Source organism: Hippoglossus hippoglossus, chromosome 4, assembly GCF_009819705.1.
Source record: "Hippoglossus hippoglossus isolate fHipHip1 chromosome 4, fHipHip1.pri, whole genome shotgun sequence".
NCBI lineage: Eukaryota > Metazoa > Chordata > Actinopteri > Pleuronectiformes > Pleuronectidae > Hippoglossus > Hippoglossus hippoglossus.
In genome coordinates this window covers 24319493-24338612 of record NC_047154.1, presented here as the reverse complement: position 1 = coordinate 24338612, position 19120 = coordinate 24319493, and the positions used below count along the sequence as shown (strand labels likewise).

Below are 19120 nucleotides of genomic sequence, written 5' to 3'. Positions count from 1 at the left end.
TCCACTGGGTGCAGGTCGCAGGTTTAAGATTCCTGACATGCCTCAAGCTCTCAGTCAGGCTCCACCCCCCCCACACACTGAACAAAATGCCGAACTCGAGGCTTCAAAATGACAGCTCACTAACCAATGGACTCAAGTACGAGGATGATTGACGGTAAACGATGTGGTTCCATCAATCAGCGTGTGTGGAAATTCCTGATTGACCTGGTTTCCACATCATCAGAAAAGTACACGAAACCGCCGTGTTTAAGAAACAAATCCATTTTAATATATACATCAACCACATGGAAATGTAACAGTAAAAAGAAAAACATAAAAGCAATATTTTCTGAAGGAATAAAAAACGAGATGAATCAAGATGTGAACGTTTTTCTATTTACAACACAATGGACAGTGCGTCGGCCACCATGTGAATGGCTCTGAGAGGGTCCGCGATGTCTTTGAGTTTGTCCTTCCTGAGGACCCAGTCCGGTGCAAACCTGAGGAACAAACACAGGATGGAAGTGAACATCACAAACACCAGCATGGGTCCATTTCAGACATGTTCAGGACACGGGTAGGTACGTACTTGGGCGCAGGTTTGGATTTACGAGGTGTCGCTGGCACAAAGAAGCTCCCGTTGACGGACGCGTTCATCTTCTGTTTGGTAACGGTTCTTTCTGCGTCCATCTTGTGTTTGCGAGCAGTGAGCCGGTAAATACTGCGAATCCTGTCCAGCACTTTGGGCAACTTCATAACCTCCTAGAGAAAAACAACAACAAATAGTTGCATTCCAGTTAAAAAACTGTAGTTTACCATCATGTTATTTGATTAATTGTGTTAAATTGTGTTATCGTGGCTACGGACCACAGTGCGGCGCTTGTCTAGCAGCAGCAGAGCGAGAAGGAAACAGGCCTTGGTGAAGATGCTGCCGCCCTTTTCAGCCACTTTATCTCCGGCCTTCTCCCGATATCTCTGCAGCAGGTCCAGCAACGTCTCCACGGAGTTCTCCACCGAATACACTGCCTCGATAGTCTTGTGGTACTGAGGAGGGAAACCAAGAAGGAGTGAAGGAGGGAGACGGAGAAAGAAAAGGAGAAAAGGTTTTTGCAGATGAGAAACTGAGTCTAAACATCGGAGGAGTCTGAAAAAGAGCAGCTGTGGGTGAGTGGTACCTTCGAGAGGTTGAGGAGGATCTGGATGGAGAAGGTGATCACGTCCATGCAGGGGACGCTGCGGTTGCAGCAGCGGATGAGCGTGAAGATGACGTTGGTGGCTCCGCTCTCCACCAGCCGCTCGCAGCACTCTGGTGACAGCCTGGTGGCTGTTTCTGTCAACACACACACACACACACACACACACACACACACACACACACACACACACACACACACACACACACACACACACACACACACACACACACACACACACACACACACACACACACACACACACACACACACACACACACACACATGTTAGCATGGTTTTCTGTCCATGAGGCACAAAGTGTAAGGTCATGTAGACATTAAAGTACACGTCAACACAAGTACTGGTTGTTCTTACAGTTGTAGTAAGAAACGTTATAGTTGCTGTAAAGGGCTGAATCAGCAGAAATGTGAAAAGTCTTACCCAGGTTCTTCAGAGCCTCCAGGATGTAGGAGAAGTGTTTGTATCGCAGGAGGTAGTCGAGTGCGGACGATGTCTTGTTGCACAGTTTGTCCTCCTCTCTGACGGCAGCGGACACTTGGCGCAGGCGGTGTCTCAACTTCACCAGCTTGGCATTGTCGTTCAGTCGGCGGGAGCGGTGTCCTCTCCACAGAGCCTGCAGGTAAGGGCAAGTAAATATAAAGTCAGGGACATTTTGTGGAACTAATTTAACTTGGAACTGACAAAACAATCCTCATCTGTGAAGCCAAACCCTCTGACTGCAGTACCTGAGCTTTGACAATCCCCTGCTGAACCCTCCTCTGGCGCCTAAGAAGGAGGAAGTTCCTGACGGCCTGCTGGATGACGGACGCAGCTCTGTGGCGACGGGCCAACCAGCACCTGATCGCTCGCTGGGCTGTAACCACTTTCCTCCGGTCCTCCAGATACCGTCTCCTCTGCTGCGTCGCTCTCACCCATCGCTGAAACAACAAACAAGGGAATCATTTCAGGAAATACTCTAAATACATTTCTAATCGTTTTCTGTTTTGAACAATGACATTAGGAGACATTTTGTTTTTACCTGTACGGCGACGACACAGTGAATTTGTCTCTTAGCAGACTCCAAAGCCCAGTGAGCTCTCAGGGCTCGTTGGATCTTCATGGCACTGAGATGATGGAAGACCGCCGAAGTAAAACGGAGCCTCCTCTCTGCCATGGCCGCCTCCAGTGCCTGAAACATAACAACACAACGATTGTAACCATGTTTATGTTCAGCCAAATCACATTTTTATAAAGTTTTACTTCCTTCCAGGCAGGTAGTAGAAACATAATGGAGAAATAAATGAATAGACATGTTTATCGTGATGGATTAATCACTGTATATAAAAGACTGTCTAGTTCTAGCAAACTGTGAACTTTAAATAAAATCCATTACCTGTCGTCTTGCAATCCAGGCTCTGCCGCGTCTCTGAAGTGTGATGGCAGCTCGCCTTGTTCGGATGTAGTGGTTCCTCTCCTCTTTGCCTCGCTGCACAGCCCGAATCCTGCGCTGAAGTGTCACAGCTGCCTCTCTCTTGCTCTCGAAGATACGCCTCTGTATTAAACCTCTCCAGCACGACTGGAGGATGGTGGCAGCTCGATTTTGTCGGCTAATTTCCCTCCTGACACGCCAGCCTCTAAGTGCAGCCTGGAGGACAATGGTGGATTGTTTCTTTTTCAGGAACATTTCTCTGTCTCTCCTCTGAAGAACACGGGAGCGGTAGTGTCTTTGGATGATGATGGCGGACAGTCTCATGGCCTGGAATTTGACTTCCTCCCTGTGCTTTCTGAAGACAGACTGAATGACTGTGGCGGCCTGATGCCGGCGAGCAACTTCCTGTCGGACCTGCTGACCTCTGAAAGTTGCCTGAAGGATGATGGCTGCCCTGCGCAGTTCCAGGTAACGTGTTCTTTGTGCTTTAGCTGTGACGGTTGCCTGATATTTTCGCTGAATGGTGAGAACAGAGGATTTAAACTTCAGATACTGCTTGTGTTGACAGTGGGCTCTGTAAGCTCTCTGGATAACACTGGCAGACTGATGCCTCTGTTTGACGATTCTTCTGGATTTCATTCCACGGAAAGCAGCTTGTAGCTTAATGACAGCTTCTCTGACCTCATGATAATGTTTGACGTCCAGGTCTTTCTGCCTCTGAGCTCTGAACCTCTGCTGTAAGACACAAGCTGCCCAGCGTTGTCTCCTGAAGGCTGACTGCTGTTTGTGTCTCCTGAAGTTTGTTTGAATGACAGTTGCTGCCCTGTGCATCTTGGAGATGCTGCGTCGCACACGATGACCTCTGAAAGCTGCCTGAAGAACAACAGCAGAACGTCTCACTCGCAGGAAGCGTTCTCTTTCTTTTCTCTGAAGAACACGGGAGCGGTAGTGTCTCTGGATGATGATGGCGGACAGTCTCATGGCCTGGAATTTGACTTCCTCTCTATGCTTTCTGAACACAGACTGAACCAAAGTAGCGGCCTGATGCCAACGAGCAACTTCCTGTCTGACCTGCTGACCTCTGTAAGCTGCCTGAAGGATGATGGCTGCTCTTCGCATGTTTTGGTATTTTTGCATTTCTTCTTTTGCTGCTGCAGTAGCTCGATACCTTCGCTGTACTGTGAGCACAGAGGATTTTAAGGTAAGATACTTCCTGTGTTGACAGTGGGCTCTGTAAGTTCTCTGGATAACACTGGCAGCCTGATGCCTCTGTTTGACGATTCTTCTGGATTTCATTCCACGGAAAGCAGCTTGTAGCTTAATGACAGCTTCTCTGACCTCATGATAATGTTTGACATCCAGGTCTTTCTGCCTCTGAGCTCTGAACCTCTGCTGTAAGACACAAGCTGCCCAGCGTTGTCTCCTGAAGGCTGACTGCTGTTTGTGTCTCCTGAAGTTTGTTTGAATGACAGTTGCTGCCCTGTGCATCTTGGAGATGCTGCGTCGCACACGATGACCTCTGAAAGCTGCCTGAAGAACAACAGCAGAACGTCTCACTCGCAGGAAGCGTTCTGTGTCTCTCCTCTGAAGAACACGGGAGCGGTAGTGTCTCTGGATGATGATGGCGGACAGTCTCATGGCCTGGAATTTGACTTCCTCCCTGTGTTTTCTGAACACAGACTGGATCAAGGTGGCGGCCTGATGCCAGCCAGCAACTTCCTGTCTGACCTGCTGACCTCTGTAGGCTGCCTGAAGGATGATGGCTGCTCTCTGCATGTTTTGGTAGCTATGCATTTGATCTTTTGCAGCTACAGTAGCTCGATACCTTCGCTGAACAGCGAGCACAGAGGATTTTAAGGTAAGATACTTCCTGTGCTCACAGTGGGCTCTGTAAGCTCTCTGGATAACACTGGCAGAACAATGTCTTTGTTTGATGTTCCTCCTCAATTTCATTCCTCGATATGCAGCCTGTAACAGGATGGCAGCTTCTCTAACCTCATGATAATGTTTGATGTCCAGGTCTTTCTGTCTCTGAGCTCTGAACCTCTGCTGTAAGACACAAGCTGCCCAGCGTTGTCTCCTGAAGGCTGACTGCTGTTTGTGTCTCCTGAAGTTTGCTTGAATGACAGTTGCTGCCCTGTGCATCTTGGAGATGCTGCGTCGCACACGATGACCTCTGAAAGCTGCCTGAAGAACAACAGCAGAACGTCTAACTCGCAGGAAGCGTTCTGTGTCTCTCCTCTGAAGAACACGGGAGCGGTAGTGTCTCTGGATGATGATGGCGGAGAGTCTCATGGCCTGGAATTTGACTTCCTCTCTGTGTTTTCTGAACACAGACTGGATCAAGGTGGCGGCCTGATGCCAACGAGCAACTTCCTGTCTGACCTGCTGACCTCTGTAAGCTGCCTGAAGGATGATGGCTGCTCTCTGCATGTTATGGTATTTTTGCATTTCTTCTTTTGCTGCTACAGTAGCTCGATACCTTCGCTGAACAGCGAGCACAGAGGATTTTAAGGTAAGATACTTCCTGTGTTGACAGTGGGCTCTGTAAGCTCTCTGGATAACACTGGCAGCCTGATGGCTTTGTTTGATGTTCCTCTTAGATTTCATTCCTCGATATGCAGCCTGTAAAACAATGACAGCTTCTCTGACCTCATGATAATGTTTGACGTCCAGGTCTTTCTGCCTCTGAGCTCTGAACCTCTGCTGTAAGACACAAGCTGCCCAGCGTTGTCTCCTGAAGGCCGACTGCTGTTTGTGTCTCCTGAAGTTTGTTTGAATGACAGTTGCTGCCCTGTGCATCTTGGAGATGCTGCGTCGCACACGATGACCTCTGAAAGCTGCCTGAAGAACAACAGCAGAACGTCTCACTTGCAGGAAGCGTTCTGTGTCTCTCCTCTGAAGAACACGGGAGCGGTAGTGTCTCTGGATGATGATGGCGGACAGTCTCATGGCCTGGAATTTGACTTCCTCCCTGTGTTTTCTGAACACAGACTGAATGACTGTGGCGGCCTGATGCCGGCGAGCAACTTCCTGTCTGACCTTCTGACCTCTGTAGGCTGCCTGCAGGACAACAGCGGCTCTGCGCATTTTTATATATTTTTGCATTTGTTCTTTTGCAGCTGCAGTTGCTCGATACCTTCGCTGTACGGCGAGCACAGAGGATTTGAAGGTAAGATACTTCCTGTGTTCACAGTGGGCTCTGTAAGCTCTCTGGATAGCACTGGCAGCACAGTGACTTTGTTTGATGACTCGTCTGCATTTCATTCCTCTGAAAGCAGCTTGTAAGAGAAGGGCGGCGTTTCTCTTGGCACACAGGTTGTGCATCTCCTGCCTCATGTCTCTATTGGCTCTGTGACGTGCTTGCAGTACACTGGCAGCCCAGCGTAGCCTCCTGTAGCAGCGTCTCTGCTGGTACTGTCGGAAGTGAGACTGAATTGTCACGGCTGCTTTGTGCTGGATACGCAGCTGCTTTCTGACCTCATATCCCCTGTAGGCCGCCTGTAGACAAATGGCTGCCCTGCGTTTTGACAGATAGTCCAGACGGTCTGTTCTTGCCCGGGTCGCTGCTCTGTACCTCTGCTGACAAACCAGAGCTGCCGTCTTAATCGCCTGAAACCTATTTCTATCTCGAACTGCGAGGAACTTCCTTTGAATGACTGTAGCAGCTCGGTGCATCTTGGCAACCTGGCTCCTGGCCACATGACCACGATACGTCGCCTGTATGACTACAGCCGCAGATTTCATTGATCTGTACATGTGGAACTCTCTGTCCCGGAGCCTTTTGGCTCTGTAGCGCTCCTGAATAATGAAGGCAGCGCACTTTGCGGCAAGGTAAGCCATACGCATTCTGTACATCCTGAACTGAGCTTGAATTGCTCTGGCAGCGTGGTGCCTCTTCTTTAGTTCTCCTCTGACTCTAAAACCCCGGTAGACAGCTTGAATCTTTACGGCGGCCTGCTTCAGCTGCCTGTACTCGTTTCGCTCTGTCCTGCCGAGCATTAGAGCTCTGTATCGACTCTGAATGATAATTGATGCACTCTGAAGGAGAACATATCTTTTCCTACATATAAACATCCTAACTGAAGCCTGGATGACAGTCGCTGCCTGGTGCTGTTTCTTAAGCTGCGTCCTGACTCTCACGCCTCTGAATGCAGCTTGAAGTGTGACACAGGCTGCTCGCGTGCAAAGGTACGACTTCCTCATCTCCTTTCCAGCCACATAAGCTCTGTAGTGACGCTGAATGATGACAGCAGCTGCTTTCTTTGACCTGTACTCTGCTCGAGCTTTGTGTCGACGGTAATAAGCCTGTACCACAGCTGCACACTTGTGACGTTTCTCTATCCTCTTCCTGTCGGCTCTGCCTCTCCAGTGAGCTTGTACAACGAGTGCCGCGTTCTTCAGAGCCTTGAAATCTTTCATTGTGTCACGGGCCAAAACTGCAGCTCTGTATTTCTGCTGTATCACAGCGGCGGCTTTTCTCAGGGCGAGGTAGCGCCTTTGGGCGGCGTACCTCCGAAAAGCTGTCTGGATTACCGCTGCTGCCTTCTGCTGTTTTTTCACAGACTCTCGAGCCACTTTTCCACGATAAGCTGCCTGTATGGTAACAGCAGCACATCTCATCCTCACAAACGTGTGTCTCTGCACGTCTCTCTGCACAGTGGCCCTGAACCAACACTGAATAACGACTGCAGCGCATCTCATCTTTTCCACCTGTTTTCTGACGGCGTGCCCCCTGAAGGCGCTCTGGATGGTGATAGCCGCGCCGTGCTGTAGTTTCAACATGTTAAAGCGGCGCCTCTGTGCATGACCTCTGTACTGGGCTTGAATGAGTATAGTGCTTCTTTTGATCTCTCTGTATTGATGGAGACACCTCTGCATTCTGTAACACGACTGAATCCTCACAGCAGCAGTCGTTCTTTTGGCCATTTTCTCATTGTACCATTTCTTAAACACAGCTTGTATCACATTGGCGGCTCTGTTTTCCTTCTCTGTTTTCTGGGCCTTCCATCTCCTGTACACTCTCTGTAATGTCACTGCTGCAGTTCTCAGGGAGAGATAACTTTCCCGATCCCTGCGTGCGAGAGCCGTCGCTCGAGAGTGCTTCTGAAGGACGGTTGCCGCCCAGTAGATTCTTCCATAAGCATCGGCCGCCCTCCTCATTCGCCATTGTGCCTGGACAACAATGGTGTAGTATCTGAGGCGATGGTAAGTCCTCATAGCTGAAAACATCCTCCACTGAGCCTGTAAGGACAAGATAAGACGCAGCCATTCAAAGAACAATCACACAAGCGGGATTCATTATGCACCAAGTGTCCTTGCTGTAACAAAATGGACAGACGAATACGGTCACGGATATTGAGTGGACTACCAATTCAGGACCAACATCAGTGTGTCCTTGGATAAAATTCTTTTAGAAGCAGGAACAAAGTTTGAGGCGATAAAAACAGAATGCTGAAAAATGGATATCCACTAGAAGTATCCCTTCAAATTCAAATCTAGATAGAGCGACCACTTAAAGTGAGAGAAAATTCTGACATTTAGAGAATTAAGTCATAATTTTATGGGAATAAACTTGAACTGTTACAATAATGCAGTCGTCTGCATTATAAGGCAATGAGAAATGTGGAGCATCTTGTTAAGTTATAAAAGTATCACAAATAACAAAATACTTCTTCTTTTGTCACATCAGCTCCACATTACCATACGTTTCATGACTTTAAAAAGATTGTGTAAGAAACAGTCTATTGTGAAGAAAAAAACTAAAAAGGGTTGAAAAAAAGATAATACTCAACATTTCAGGATTGTTTTTCTTCAATATGGCCCCAATACTCTGTGTTATTAACCTGGTCAAAAAGTCTAAATAGATTATCGCGTGCGTGTATAAAAATGAAAACCTACCTGGATGACAGTTGCTGCTTCGCACTGCAGAGCCCGGACCTGAGCCTCTCTCTGCAGCCTCAGCCTGTTGCGGGCTGCGTAACCCCTCCAGACGGACTGGATGACGACGGCGGCTCGATTCTGCCTCACAACTCTGCGCTTCTGGAGAAAAGTCCTCACAAGCAACTGGATCTTCTCAGCTGCCATGTTTCTTTCCTGTGTCCAAATAAATTTAAAAAAAAACACAAAATAAACTTATTTTATTTGACGGACATCTAACACAACATGGCAAAGGGTCATTTGAGTTGATCTACAACTTCTCGGTAATCAGTGGAACATCAGCTTTTACTGAAATTCAACACAAGTTTTCCCCATGTTGTATTTTCTGATCATTCCAAGAAAGCATCATCAATGACGATCACATAAATACCAACATAAACAGTAAGTTATCGTAAAATAAAAGACGTTGGATCGATGATTGGATAAATTTGTATGTTCTTTAGTTCAATTTAAAAAACCGCTGTGGCAGATGTTGCTTAAAAATCAATAACAGCCATCTGTTACTTTACTGGAAAGGGAATGTGGAAAATAAATGACTTTTGATGTCAAGCAAAAAATAAAAATGGAACTGAGTAAATGAGATTAATGAAACTACATCAATTAACAAGCAGTGAACCGACCTTGTAGAGCTGCAGATCCTTCTTCAGCCTGTAGTTCCTCCAGGCGCCCTGTATGACCCGAGCGGCTCTGGTTTCGTTCCGCAGGTCGAGCAGACGAGCGCATAAGAAGGTCAGGTAAGACATCACCACCTGGAAATACACACAGGTGAATGAAGGCAGAGCTGTAGTACGTGTTTTTACCCAACGTGTTTAAATGCTTTATCCCTAAATAGAAAAATAAACATTTGGAAAGATGGATAAATAACATGTTTTACTTGTTGTTGTAAAACAGACGTGTGTTACATAAAAACCCTGCCAGCTTTCCGCTCTCACCTTCTCGTTGGGGATGGTGTTGGACATGTCCGCCGGGTTGATCATGGCGGGGACGCCGCCCAGGAAAGCCACGGCGGTGTTGACCAGTCTGAAGTTGTTCTTCTCATTTTCCAGCAGCTCTTTAAATTCCACTGATGGAGAATCTGGGCCTGTTCACAGAACGACAACCATCACAAGCCATTCTCTACAATTCCACCAGAGCCAGCAGGTATGAAAACAAGTTTAAACACATACAGTTAACTTTATAACAATGATATACCATCATTTAAGGTCTAAAATATCAAGGCTCATTCCTGGACTCAACACAGATAGCATATACACACAGACACAGCATACACATACCGTTCAGGCCCGTCGGTGGCGAGTCAAAGGAGCTGTCGGAGTCGCTGGCTGAGCAGCTGAGCTCCAGGCGGCCCCTCGGCGAGCACTCCACGGTCTGTGTGGTGCCGTGACTGACAGCCTCCTCTGGCAGCAGGCCGGGGTGATAGTGGTGGATGAGGTGGCAGAGGACGCGGCCGTCCGAGAACGCCACACTGAAGTTCTCCACCTGCACAGACACACAGCAGACTTGATTCACGACACGTCGGAGACCGTGACAGGGATTCAGTGAATCGGTGTAGAGTCAGACGCTGTGTTGGTGTGAACAGAAAAGTGTTGTTTTGCTGTGATCCAGGTTCATAAGTCACATAAACACAGGGAATCTGACAAACTGATTTCATTTCACTGCTTCCTGACTGAGCAGCAACTGGAAACACAATGGATGGTTCAAATCTGGAGGGAAATGGACCTAGCTCATTAACTACGATTAGGCAACAGCTAACATGAGACAGAGACAGAGCGAGACACAGAGACAGAGAGAGAAAGAGACACAGAGACACAGAGCACTGACTGGAGAAACGTTGAACAAAGACCTAAACCCAAAGGCTAAAAGATAGAAACAGTTCAATAATACATCCCATGGAAACCCAGTGGACAGTTGAACAGTGAGACAGCATCCAGCCTCACAAGTCAAAACAAAACCAGGACCAGTGCCACAACTTCAAACATCAGTATTTCCTTTGGCCTCTGAGCTGGAAATGTAAATGCCATTAACTCGCCTTCAGACCGTAGAAGTCACAGACGGCGCGGGTCCAGTCCATCAGCAGGGTAATCTTGGCGCTGCTGTTCTCGTACGGCAGCCTCGTCTTCGCGGGAGTCGGCTGAAGGCCCCGATCGGCCCTCAGAGACCGCAGCCTCCGTTGGGTCCTCAGCGTTCTCCGCAGGAAGCCGATCTCGTCTCTCAGCTGCTCCTCGTCCAAAATCACCTCCACCTGAACAGATTGTTTGATATCAGCTCAGTTCACAGCTTCGAGGAACGACTGGAGTTTACCGAGCAGGTGGGAAACACACATGAAATGCAAAGATGATCTTCCACAGGAGGCCCAGTGTCTTCTCTCGGTGTCCATCAACCACGTCTCTGGAGTCAATGATGGATCCTGAAATAACAGAAACAAACCCCATGAGCTCAGAGCAGGAAAACATTATATTCCCATGGACTGTTTAGAAAGATGGGCGGCTTGACAGCTCCAAAAAAAGTGAGGCAGAATTCTCTCACTTGCCCCCTGGTGGCTGCGTGTAGTATAAGTCCTTGATACCTGATGATGTCACCAATACAAGATGGCAGCACCGGTACCGGTATATATTTTGGTTTCATTTTTTCAGAAAGTGAAGACTAATGTACATCTTTATTTAGAGTTTATGGTTGAGATCCTCGGACAAAAAGTTATATCCAGCTAGTTCAGACAAAACTGATTAATGTATCAATTAGCGAAAGAATTGTAAAGAAAATTAATTTGGATTCATCGTGGATTATTTATTATTCATAAATCCCCCCCCCTTGAGCTTTGGAAACCGAGGTAACAGAATAAACTACTATTAAATGAATCAAAACAGAAATAATATTAATTGACAGATTCAGTAGGTAGTTGCAGGCCTATCTTGTTAGAAATTCATGATTGTGTACAACACATCCATTACTGAATGATTTAAAGAAGCCAATTTAAAACATTGTGTATGTAAGTATTAAGTTAAGATTTTCTTTCCTGAACTCTCAGTCAGATTCTTTCACATTCAGCACAGCACAAAATCAGATAAAAAGGCAAAACAATCCAGTTTTGTCCTTGAGCGCCTGAACAACAGCAGCCGAGTGTGATCAAACACTAAAGTTATGCAGTGAAATGTCAGTGTTCGGTGCTCGAGGTGAAGTTTTGGGCGGTGAGATGTTCCTAAATGTCAAAAATCTTGTTCAGTGTTGAAAAACATCGAGTGTCATCTTGTCGAGGGCAGACGCTGCTTCAGGTTCAGCGTCTGCCTCAGTTTTTTTTGTCTTTGCTCAAGAGGAAAATAATAATCACCAAGTTCGTCCTTGAGGTCGACGTTTTTGCTTTTGAGCACTTGCAGAGCGACGTCCACGTTGTGGACCTTCTGCAGGCGGCTGATGGCCGGCAGGCGGAGCTTCGCCGACAGACTCCAGTCCTGGACGAGCAGCTCCATCACACGTCTGAAAGGAAACCAGACATCAAAGAAACAGACTTTAAAAAAATGATCCATAAGAATCTTTGTTTACGTCCATTTCTGTCCTATTGTCACTGTGATACTATTAACTCTTAGTAGTGTTGATTAATGGTTATCACGATGATCTACAATGTCGATTCTACATCATTATATAAAAATGACCCTGCTCAGCTGCTTCACAGGCTTTTATCTGCGGAACATTTTGGTTTTAACATTGAGAAAATCTGTCTGGTATAAACTTCACTCAACAACAATTATATGTTTACGTTTTTCTACAAAAAAGAAAGAAAGACACATAAAGAGACCCTCCTGAAGTCAGAAGCCCTGAGATGAAACCCCCCGCTCTGAAGAATCCTATTCAGTCCTGTGGCTGAATCTGACCTCTGCAAACTGAAAACATCCCAACAGGGATCGGAGCGTCACATTAAATTTACAAAAGTCTCACTCACACTAGACGGATGCCACATTTCAAGTCCACCGACAGATTCTTCACGGAATAGTTGAACTCGTCCAGCGGCTTCTGAACGTGGGAGACGGGCAACCCGAGGTAGCCGAGGTGCCGGGGGAGAATTCCCTCTCCGCTCAGGAAGTCTCTGGAGAACGCCAGGAGGAGGTCCTTACTCGCCTGAACAAAAATAAATTATATTAAATAGCAAGAAACACACAGATCGGTAGAGATTTATATAACCCATCAATATCTAATGGTGATAGGGACCCTGCTAATGGCAGTGGAACTCATACACATTAAATTATCAAATACTGGAGCATCGAAAATACATTTCCGTTAAAATTGTCAATGAGAAGCTTTTTGGGTTAATACATATATATTATGTATAAAATGTATAATAATATAATGGCAACCTGTCCAGTATACACTCCCTTTAGTTGTGTATTTAATGTTTGTTGTTGATATGGGGGGGGGGGGATCTTGGCCCACCTTGAACTCTGCGTCCACACAGAACAGACAGGGGTCGTGCTCGATCAGCCGAGACTCTTTGGCCTTGTCCAGGAAACAAACCAGCAGGAGCAGCTTCTTCAGCGTAAAGCGAGACAGCGCCTCCTCGTGGCCTAACACAGAAAATGAAAGTATGAAAATATACACAACGCAGACAAATTTGTTTTGTTCTTGATTAAATAAATAAATCGTATAGAATACAAAAATCAAGACTGGGAATTTGGATCTTTTAATCCAGATAAACTGTCAATTCAATTACTTTGGAATGCAACATAAAACCTGTGGTTCTGCACCTCTGGCAGTAACACATGAGAGACTTCAGTTCAGACAACAGAACAACCGATGCTCTTGAATTACCGTCTTTGTAGAGGTTAGGCACTTTGGCATGTCTGAACTGTGCAGCGATGTCTGGATTCCAGAGCAGCCGCTGGAGGACGAACATGGCCAGACCCAGGGCGTCGCTGTTGCTCTCCAGCGAGATCAGCTCCCCGAAGATCGTCTGAGGGCCGAGGGACAACAGGTTTAGTGTTGATATCAATTGACTTATTGAATGTTAGCTGAGGAAAACACGTTCGTATCACTTACCTCAAGCCCGATCCGCAACCACAGCGGATTGTACGAAAGAAGCCAGTTGAGCACTTTTTTGCGTTCACCTGAGAATTTCGGCGGAAAAAGGAAATAAAGTTACCTCTCAGATGAATCCAGAGTTTGATAGGAACTTCAGATCACAACAAGCTGGACATCAGCAGGTTTCATAATTACCGACGTCCTTCCAAAGATGGCGATCTTTTCGGACGAGCAGCCGCTTGGCCTCCACCTCCACCTCCAGCCTCTGAATGGCCTTCACCATGGCGTCGGATGTGAACAGCTGGCAGGCGGAGCGACGCAGGCGGTTCAGCTTCCGTCGGGCCGTGTAGGTGCTGAAAGACATCTCCTCCTTGGTGGGAGCTTTGGGCACGCTGAAGTTGTCGTCGTTGCCCATGGCCAGGGACACAGCGCTCACTACACAAATAAAACATGGAAAAGAATTATGTGCAGGATTATAAACTCGCATGTGCAAACTGGACTGTGAACACTCTTTTAAAGCTACTTTTTTTAACTTGTAACGTTGGTGAGCGGGTTCGATTTCCTGTGAGAAGTGAGGAACTGACTCAAGAGTCGCACCTTCAACTGTCAGAATCAGCTCCAGCAAGTTGAGGAGTAAAACTGAACAGTTGATCAGTTAAAAAAAAACATTTATCTCCTATATTCAGCAGGAAGCCTTTAAAATATGAAGAATTCTACCAGAATCCTCGACCAGAATTCCTCTGGCCAAGGAAGCCGGGGATCATGGGTATTATCAAGTTGTGTTTCAGGTCAGTGAGTGGGACGATGCTAATGTAATGATAGGTTTCTTGAAGCTGAACCCTCCCGTTTCCTTTTACTAAGACAAACTTTTCCCCAGTGTGAGTGACAGGCTGCTGTACATCTGATCTGTTACCTTTAGCAACTTCAGTGTTGACTTTAAAGTCGTCAGGGGTGAGGACGTAGTTGATCCACCAGGTGAATCCTGTCTCCTGCTTCTCAAGCCACCTCTCGTCAAAGAACATGTTCTTGGCAGCAAACGGCATCGGGTGCCTCGGTATGGCTGGAAGAAGAGGGGCAGGTGCAGAGAGTATGAAATATCATTTTAAAGATAAAACAAAAGCAAGATACCTCTTGTGAAATTAAATTTCATGTGCTGCCGTCACATACCTGTGTGCAGCGGCTTAATGAAGTTCAGCTTTGACTGCGCGACAGCAACCACTTTTGCCGCCCTCACAGATGAAGCACATTTTAGAGATGGTGCAACTGTAAGAAACAGAAAGGTTATTCTAGATTTTATCACAGTGTGTGGACAATTTGCATCACTGTGAATGAACATCAATCCTCACGTCCACACAGACATCAACTCTTATTTGATTACATCACTTTCTACCTTGTGGGGTGTGTTTGGAGCTCGGTCGCTGGGCCTCGGCAGGAACCACAGGCCAAGTGCTCTTTAGAGACGATGCAGTTGTTGAGCGAACTGAACCTGAGGGGGGGAAAAGCATCAAGCAAAGATGTTTTGACTTGGTTGTTTACATTTTTACCAGCTTCCCAGGGAATAATTCAAGGATCTTGATGAAAATAAATCAGGCATCTTTAGGGAACTGATATTTATGAGTGTGTGAAGGGGACAGTGGCTCTACTGAGTGCCATTCAGGTTTAAACTGTTCTTGACGCTGCAGTCAAGTAACGTTGCTGAACTTTAATGCATTATAGGCATTTCAATTATTTCACCCTCACTGATCACAATGTGGTGAAGAAAGAAAATAATACCTGCTAGAAAAGGGCAAAATTACTCCCACCAAAAAGAGCATTAAATTCAAAGTATTAACTAATGAAAAAGGGCACTTATATATACACATTAACATAATGACATATAATCATTATATTAATGACGGCAGTGTTAAAGTACTGTACTCATTATGTTTCAAACATCCAACATGTGTTTACTTCACGTTTGCTCACCTGCTGTTCTCCGCTGTAACGCACTTCTCTCCTGCACTGATCTTGAAGACTCGGTTTTTGCTGCCACCCATCTGCTCCTCTTGACCCGGTTAGTTTTCACCGCCTCCTCCACCTTCGTATCATTTCTCAGATACTCCTCACTCTTCCTCTTCACTGCCATGTGAATGGGAAACGCGTCTTCCAGGGTGGACAAGGGCGCAAAGGCAGCTGGACGCTGCTCATACACGTTAAGGTTTGATGAGAGGTTGTGGCGAAGAGGAGAAGACGAGGCTGTGGGTGACGCAGAGGTGAGAGTGAAAGAAATGGAAGCGGGGGCTGCAGGAGGAAGTGGGGAGGTGAGTGAGAAGGAGAAGCGAGTGGGAGCCATGGATGGAGGGGATGTGATGGGGAAGGTGATGGGTGTGGTCGGGCCATAGACACCTGGAGTCGGGCTGGAAGAGGTGAACTCTGCCGATTGATGCGTGTCGTCACACAGGCGGCTGCTTCCTGTACTTCCTGTGCCAGGATCTATAACAGGAAGTTGAGGGGAACTTGTCCCCGAATCACACTGACTGCTGCTGTCAGACAGCTCCAGTGTTTTCTCCAGGAGCCGTCGCCTCGACTTCTTGATTTTCCTTCCACTGACACTGTTTTCCTCCACCGGTGCTTTGCTCTTGATCACTGTGGCAGAAGTAAAAGACGCCTTCTTCACCATTTCTTTGTCCTCGGCAGCCTCTGAGGCCACAGCTTCATCCACCACGACCTTGTTGCTGACAAAGAAAGTCAGTCTCGGCTCATTTGACTGTGCCACCTCGGGGCTGTCCGGTAACGCTTTGAGGAGATTCCTGTCAGGTCCTCGGCCGTCACTCCCACTCTTGGATTCCAGTGAATCTGACAGGACACAGCTAGAACTATTGCCTTGAGGACTGGTGATAGTGTAGCTCAGATCAGAGTCAATGAGGGCCAGTGCATCTGTCAGAGACAGAGCTGGGGTTCCAGTTAACTCGCTGGTACCATCATCATACTGTCCTGTGGCAGAAAGAGGGCTTCCTGTCTGAATACGAGGCATGAGTTTCTTAAACCTCTCTGGTGTCCCAATAGGTGAAACTGTCTGGTTCAGTATTTTGGTAAGATCTTTGTTTTCAGGTTTGACCCCCCAGGCGTCCGAGCTGGCGGACATGTCCATCAGCTTTGCGGCTGGGACGAGCAGGACGACGGGAGAGCTCGTGTGGATGTGATGGATGTTCTCCTGGCCCGACGAGGCCAGAGACTGTGGCCTCAGTTTGGGGTTTGAAACCTTCAGCTCCTCCGAAGTCCGAGAGCGATGATCGTCGACGGGACTTTGCTTCGTGAGCGACCTCTCTCGCACGGCTTTGCCCTCGTTGAGTGCAGCGAGGGGGCTGCGTGGCTTGTCCCGTTTATACTGCGGCTCTCGGGACACTTGGAAGGTTTTGTTGGCCGACATCTTCAGCGGGGGCTCCGCTCCCTTTCTTCGAGGGGCAGCAACTTTTCCACCCTCCTTTTTGTTTTTGATTGTGTCCCATAAGCTTTTCTGAAACACACACAACAAATAAAATAAACTCAAGGAGTGAAATACTTCTAGGATCCAACTTGCTGCAGCTTGTTATGTTGCAATAGATTAAATGTATATTGCGATAATTACTGATATTGTTGAATTGCCCAGCCCTGCTTGGCCATCTCCTCTGTAGCTCTTAACCGCCCTCCTGTGAAACTTACCTTTTTCTTTTTCGGGGCCTCCGCTCTCCCCAGCATCACAGCCTGGTGCTTGAGGACCCCATTGGCGTTGAAGACGATGAGCTCTCTGATCCCACCTTCCTCTGCTGGAGTCCAGGTTATTGTCAAACTGAACGAGGACTCAGGCTGCAAACACACAAAGCACAAATCAACACCTGGCTCAACTGTTTTGCAATAGATGCAGTTACAGCTTTTTCTTATTTTTCTAACGCTATTAAACTTCCCATGCAACAGTCTAAAGCCTTGTGGTGACAGGGCTTTTGAGACTATTGCACAGAAGTTCTTGAATGACCCACCTACACCTTCAGAAACTGTTTAAACAGACATTCGGGGGATTTATGAACCGGGCCTGTCTCTCTATGCACTTTACTGAACTCTGCATTTCTCTTTTTCTCTATTTGTATCTTTGTTTTTACACATGTAGGGTGTAACTCTGTTTTTAAACTGTTTCATCCTGTAAAGTACTTTGTGACTCTGGTCTTTGTACAAATAAACTTTACTTGCATACTTAAATTACATTTTCTTTTTAAATAAAAGACGACAGAGCACATGGGCCTGGGCGATAACAACATGTAGTTTCATCTCAGGTACAGCAGTAAATAATATCAATATAATAAATAAATCCCATTACAATGGAAAGAGCAAGATGATATAACACATCAGTGAACTCTTCCAATAAGTTTATATCAATGTTCGACAGTAGAGGATTTCATTCCAGACTATTATTACAATAAAGAAAAATTATCTCTGACCTATAGTTTTGTAAAATGGGACTAGAAGGAGTGCAGGTGTGGTTGTGTTGTGTTTTAAAGAAGTGTGGCAGGGAGATGTGTTTATGAGCTCATTCATATTTAGCAGTAAAAGACAACAGAGCGATGGAGGACCTCTGCCAGACGTGGACCTGGGCGATAGGAACATGCACAGTTTCATCTGAGTTACTGAAGGACATACAAACTAAAATCACATTGCAATGAGAGATGAGAAATAGAAACGGTCTGCAACAGCAAAATGACCAAAAAAACAACTTATATAGACACTGAGAAGAAGAAGGAGATGTTAGAGCTCATCGGGTTTAGTCTTCCAATGATTGTTTATATGAATGTGTGACTATTATTATAATGAAAAATGATCCCTGGCCATTGGTAGTGATGTAAAATGGGACTAGAAGGAGTGCAGGTGTGTGTATTAGCTCATTTATCATTAGCAATAGAAGCTAACTGACGTGACGACATGTTGGATCTCAGCACCCCCCCCCCCGGTTGGTTCCTCACCTGGATGGTGAAGGTGCTGTGGTCCACGGAGAAGCCTTTGCCCGACGGGATCTTCTCCACACTGACCTCGGCCTCCGCGTCCTCTGCCGGGTTCTCGAGCCGCAGAACCGCCGACCTGGAGGTTCCTAGCTTCAAAGACCCGAACGACACGAAGGGGGCTTTGGAAAACTGGATCAGACTCAGAACCGGGACGTTGTTCTCCTTGTTGGCTTCATCTCTCCTCCCCGGGCTGATCTCCAGAAACCCTCTCCGCGCTGCAGTCGACGTTTCCGCCATTTTAAACGAGTTAAATTAGCACGGCAGCTAGCTACATGTTAGGTTGTTAGCTGTTATTTTTTAAAAACGCATGTGTCCTGCTAGTCGCGTGAACTTCCTACTGACACTCAAACGTCCAACACGCTTCAGCAACAACAGCGATCCAGTTTGAAATGCGGCCGTGTTGTTGGCGAGCCAATCACAAGCGAGGGACGGTCGCGTTTTGCCCAATGAGCAAAGAGTTTACAGCGACGGACCAATCGGCTGCCGGCTCCGTGTTTAAACTTCCACCAGCCGCGCCCCCTTGCTCTGAGATGCAGAAAAACGAAGCTGTGCGGCTCTGATG

The 19120-nt window shown here is 46.9% G+C and overlaps 1 protein-coding gene across 3 annotated transcripts; it reads right to left on the bottom strand.

Annotated features, from left to right (window-relative positions):
- Positions 1-245: 245 nt before the first annotated feature.
- aspm (assembly factor for spindle microtubules) lies at positions 246-18913 on the bottom strand. 3 transcript variants are annotated; one of them, XM_034582113.1, is made up of 27 exons: positions 18520-18913; positions 17231-17374; positions 15515-17045; positions 14940-15035; positions 14717-14812; positions 14463-14609; positions 13745-13984; positions 13568-13635; positions 13340-13481; positions 12965-13095; positions 12477-12652; positions 11868-12013; positions 10864-10949; positions 10572-10784; positions 9817-10021; positions 9475-9623; positions 9163-9291; positions 8504-8698; positions 4598-7846; positions 2567-3940; positions 2213-2362; positions 1920-2111; positions 1615-1807; positions 1155-1309; positions 847-1023; positions 569-741; positions 246-479 (listed from the first exon to the last, which is right to left on the bottom strand). In XM_034582113.1, the coding sequence occupies exons 1-27, from the start codon at positions 18793-18795 to the stop codon at positions 377-379; spliced, it is 9936 nt and encodes a 3311-aa protein (XP_034438004.1). In that variant the 5' UTR covers positions 18796-18913; the 3' UTR covers positions 246-376. The 3 variants fall into 3 exon arrangements, with proteins under 3 accessions (XP_034438004.1, XP_034438003.1, XP_034438002.1); XM_034582112.1 differs by having other exon boundaries at positions 2567-4995; positions 5653-7846; XM_034582111.1 differs by having other exon boundaries at positions 2567-7846.
- Between the last annotated feature and the right edge of the window lie 207 nt (positions 18914-19120).